At 51.3% G+C, this 4309-nt stretch overlaps 1 protein-coding gene across 3 annotated transcripts in view; it reads left to right on the forward strand.

The window, feature by feature from the left end:
- UBA52 (ubiquitin A-52 residue ribosomal protein fusion product 1) overlaps positions 1 to 1100 on the forward strand; it is a 3155-nt gene extending 2055 nt beyond the window's left edge. The window contains exons 4-5 of one of the 3 annotated variants that reach the window (XM_011925813.1): positions 729 to 831; positions 916 to 1100. In XM_011925813.1, coding sequence (XP_011781203.1) covers positions 729 to 831; positions 916 to 1009 — 197 coding nt within the window. In that variant the 3' untranslated portion in view covers positions 1010 to 1100. Of the gene's footprint in view, positions 1 to 728 lie in introns of all 3 variants that reach the window. The other 2 variants (XM_011925814.1, XM_011925812.1) reach the window with 2 other exon arrangements.
- The last annotated feature ends 3209 nt before the right edge of the window (positions 1101 to 4309 follow it).

Consider the following 4309-nt stretch of genomic DNA (forward strand, 5'->3'; position numbering starts at 1 on the left):
CCATCTGTACTAAAAATACGAAAATTAGCTAGGCATCGTGGTGCATGCCTGTAGTCCCAGCTACTCAGGAGGCTGAGGCAGGAGAATTGCTTGAACTCAGGAGGCAAAAAAAAAAAAAAAGTCATAATGTGAATTTTTTTATCACTGCAATAAGAAAATCAGTGTCACCTGTTGGAGTGACAAGAATTCAGTGTCCTTTTTTTGTGAGACAGTCTCACTCTGTCACCCAGGCTGGAGTGCAGTGGCATGATCTCTGCTCACTGCAACCTTCGCCTGCCGGGTTCAAGCAATTCCCCTGTCTCAGCCTCCCGAGCAGCTGGGATTGCAGGTGCCACCACGCCCGGCTAATTTTTTTTGTACTTTTAGTAGAGACAGGGTTTCACTATGTTGGCCAGGCTGGTCTCTTAAAGTGCTGGGATTACATGCGTGAGCCACTGTGCCCAGCCTAGACTTCAGTGTCTGACCTTGCCTGAACCACTTAGAAGTCGGCTTCCATACTAGAAACCCAGGTGGATACCTCAGTTGGCATATATGTCTCAGACTCCCCCAGAGCTCATGGTCAGTGCTGAGATGGAGATTTCCTGGGGCAGGTCTGGCTGGGGGATCCCGACTTGGTGTCCCCATCACACTTGAGAAAGCACCAGACTATAGGCCCTGGAGGGCCCTGCCCTTCTGACTGAGGAGCTAGGGCTGGGCTCAGTCGCCGTCCTTCTGGCTGTCTCTTGCAGAGTCCACCCTTCACCTGGTGTTGCGCCTGCGAGGTGGCATTATTGAGCCTTCTCTCCGCCAGCTTGCCCAGAAATACAACTGCGACAAGATGATCTGCCGCAAGTATGTGTGCTCTGGTGCTTGGGGGGCTGTGGGGGCTGCCAGAGTCGGGGTATGCCCTCATCCACCCCTCCTGTCTCTCTGCAGGTGCTATGCTCGCCTTCACCCTCGTGCTGTCAACTGCCGCAAGAAGAAGTGTGGCCACACCAACAACCTGCGCCCCAAGAAGAAGGTCAAATAAGGCTCTTCTTTACTTGAAGGGCAACCTCCTGCCCAGGCCCCGTGGCCCTGGAGCCTCAATAAAGTGTCCCTTTCGTTGACTGGAGCAGCAACTGGTGTCCTCATGGGCTGGTCTATCCAGGGAGGTGGCTAAAGAGTGGGCATCTCCCTTAGGGACTCTACTCAGCACTCCATTCTGTGCCACCTGTGGGGTCCTCTGTCCTAGATTCTGTCCCACCTGCACTGGTCCCTGTCCTATGCCCCTGACTCTGGATTTGTCATCTGTAAAATTAGAGTAAAAACCTCAGTCCTCCATCCTGGCAAACACAGTGAAACCCCGTCTCCTAAAAACACAAAAAAATTAGCCAGGTGTGGTGGCGGACGCCTGTAGTCCCACCTCAGGAGGCTGAGGCAGGAGAACGGCATGAACCCGGGAGGCGGCAGAGATTGCAGTGAGCCCAGATCGCACCACTGCACTCCAACCTGGGCGACAGAACGGGACTCCGTCTCAAAAGAAAAAAAAAAAAAACTCAGTCCTGTAATTGGTGGGACTGAGGATCAGTTTTGTCATTGCTGGGATCTGTCAGGCACTTTGAGGTGTCCCTCAGGCCTTGGCCCTGAAGTGCCTAGGTATGTGGAGATGGGTAGAAAATTAGGTACACCCAATGGTGTAGAACATTGGTTCTCAAATTTTTTTGTTTTATAGAAATGGGGTCTCACTGTGTTGTCCAGGCTGGTCTTGAACCTGGGCTCAAGCTATCCTCCCACCTCAGCCCCTCAGTGTTGGGATTACAGGCAACAGCTGCCATGCCTGACCCAGTTCTCAGTTTTTTTTGGTTTTTTGTTTTTTTTTTTTTTGAGACGTAGTCTTGCTCTGTTGCCCAAGCTGGAGTGCAGTGACGCTATCTCTGCTCACTGCAAGCTCCACCTCCTGGGTTCATGCCATTCTCCTGCCTCAGCCTCCCGACTAGCTGGGACTACAGGTGCCCGCCACCACGCCCGGCTAATTTTTTGTATTTTAGTAGAGACGGTGTTTCACCATGTTAGCCAGGATAGTCTCGATCTCTTGACCTTGTGACCCGCCCGCCTCAGCCTCCCAAAATGCTGGGATTACAGGTGTGAGCCAGTGTGCCTGGCCCAGTTCTGTTTTGAACCTGAGGCTGTGACATCACTCGCGGTGTGCAGTCAGTGCTCTGCCTCTTTAAGAAGGGCAACCCTTGGTGTTTTCCCCTTAAGGTCACCCAGGCTGGAGTGCAGTGGTGTGGTCATGGCTCCCTGTACCCTGGAACTCAGGCTCGGGTGATCCTCTCTCCTTTGCCTCCCAAGTAGCCAGGACTACAGGTGTGCACACCACCACGCTCAGATAATTTGGTGTTTTTAAATCTTGTAATGATTAGTAGGCTGAAGTGGGCAAATCATAAGGTCAGGAGTTTCTTAGATGTGTTGGGGTGAACAAAGACTTAATTCCTGTTGTATTATTTACTGATGTAAAATTTTGAGACAGGGTCTCGCTGTCACTCAGGTTGGGGTGCAGTGGTATGATCATAGCTTGCTGCAGCCTTGATCTTCCAAGATCTTGCCTCAGCCTCCTGAGTAGCTGGGACTACATGCTTGTGCCACCACACTCAGTTAATATTTTGTAGAGATGGGGTCTTGCTATGTTGCCCAGGCTGGCTTCAAACTCCTCAACTTAAAAGCCTCTTGTTTAGTTTTGCTTTTTTATCACTTTTTTTTTTTTTTTTGAGATGCAGCCTGCGCGCATTGTGCAGGCTGGAGTGCAGTGGCGCAATCTCAGCTCACTGCAGCTTCCACCTCTCGGATTCAAGCAATTCTCCTTTCTCAGCCTCTTGAGTAGCTGGAATTATCGTGTATGCCACCATGCCTGGCTAATTTTTTTTTTTTTTTTTTGAGATGGAGTCTCACTGTCGCCCAGGCTGGAGTGCAGTAGTGGCCAGATCTCAGCTCACTGCAAGCTCCGCCTCCCGGGTTCACGCCATTCTCCTACCTTAGCCTCCTGAGTAGCTGGGACTATAGGTGCCCGCCACTACGCCTGGCTAATTTTTTGTATTTTTAGTAGAGACGGGGTTTCTCTGTGTTAGCCAGGATGGTCTCGATCTCCTGACCTTGTGATCCGCCCACCTCAGTCTCCCAGAGTGCTGGGATTACAGGTGTGAGCCACCGCGGCCGGCCCTGAGTTCTTAACCAATGGAGTGAAGGATTCAAAATTAACCACTCCAAGGGGGGACTGAAAGAAGAATCACTCTTGATGGACAGAAAGGGGAGGGAGTAACAGTGCCAGTGAGCCCTAGCCACCTGAGCCAGCAATGGCAACCCTTCTGGGTCCCCTTTCAGCACGTGGAAGCTTTCGTTTTGTTCAATAAACTGAGCTGCTGCTCACTCTCCTGGTCCGTGGACTCTGAACTGTTAACACTCACTACGAAGGTCCTCTGCTTCATTCTTCCAAGTTAGCGAGACCAGGAACCCATCAGCAGGAAAAACTGGCTCATCGTGGGGGCTCACCTGGGATTTCCAAAGCGGTAACATTGGACCTCTTTTGCTTGCTACTCTGCTCTATTTTACTTTAGAATTGAGGACAAACAGCAGGCACCTGTCGGCCGTTTAAAAACAAGCAGCGTGGCCGCCGGACTAACGACACAAATGTAAGGGTTTCTGAGAAAGGGCTAACAACTCCCGTTTTGCCTAGAAACCAGTTTCCACTTTCTCTGCATTTTCTGGGTTGAACCAAGGGCTGGCCAAGGGTGGAAAGCAGTATCCCTGAGCTCTCAGTACCGCCCGGTCGAGATGATGGTGCTGTGTGAAACCTTTGTTAAACAGCTGCCCACACGTGCTTCACCCACCCTTCTAGAGCCATGCCTCCTGGATCCAAACGTCTGTAGGGAAGACTCTTGAGACCCTGTCTCCAGGATTCTCTCTATCCCCGAGATGAAAACCCTCTGGATTAGGAATCTAAAACAATTAGAATGGCAACCCTCAGATCCATGTTCCTGATGTCCCATGGCTTATTTATTTATTTTGAGATGGAGTCTCGTTCTGACGCCCAGGCTGGAGTGCAGTGGTGCGATCTCGGCTCACTGCAACCTCCACCTCCAGGATTCAAGCAATTCTCCTGCCTCAGCCTCGAGTAGCTGGGATCACAGGCACGTGCCACCACACCCGGCTAATTTTTGTATTTTTAGTAGAGACGGGGTTTCACATGTTGGTCAGACTGGTCTCTGTCTCCTGACCTCATGATCCACCCACCTCGATCTCTCAAAGTGCTGGGATTACAAGCGTGAGCCACCGCACCCGGCCCCCATGGCTT

This window comes from Colobus angolensis, unplaced genomic scaffold (assembly GCF_000951035.1).
Source record: "Colobus angolensis palliatus isolate OR3802 unplaced genomic scaffold, Cang.pa_1.0 Scaffold66, whole genome shotgun sequence".
NCBI classification, from domain to species: Eukaryota; Metazoa; Chordata; class Mammalia; order Primates; family Cercopithecidae; genus Colobus; species Colobus angolensis.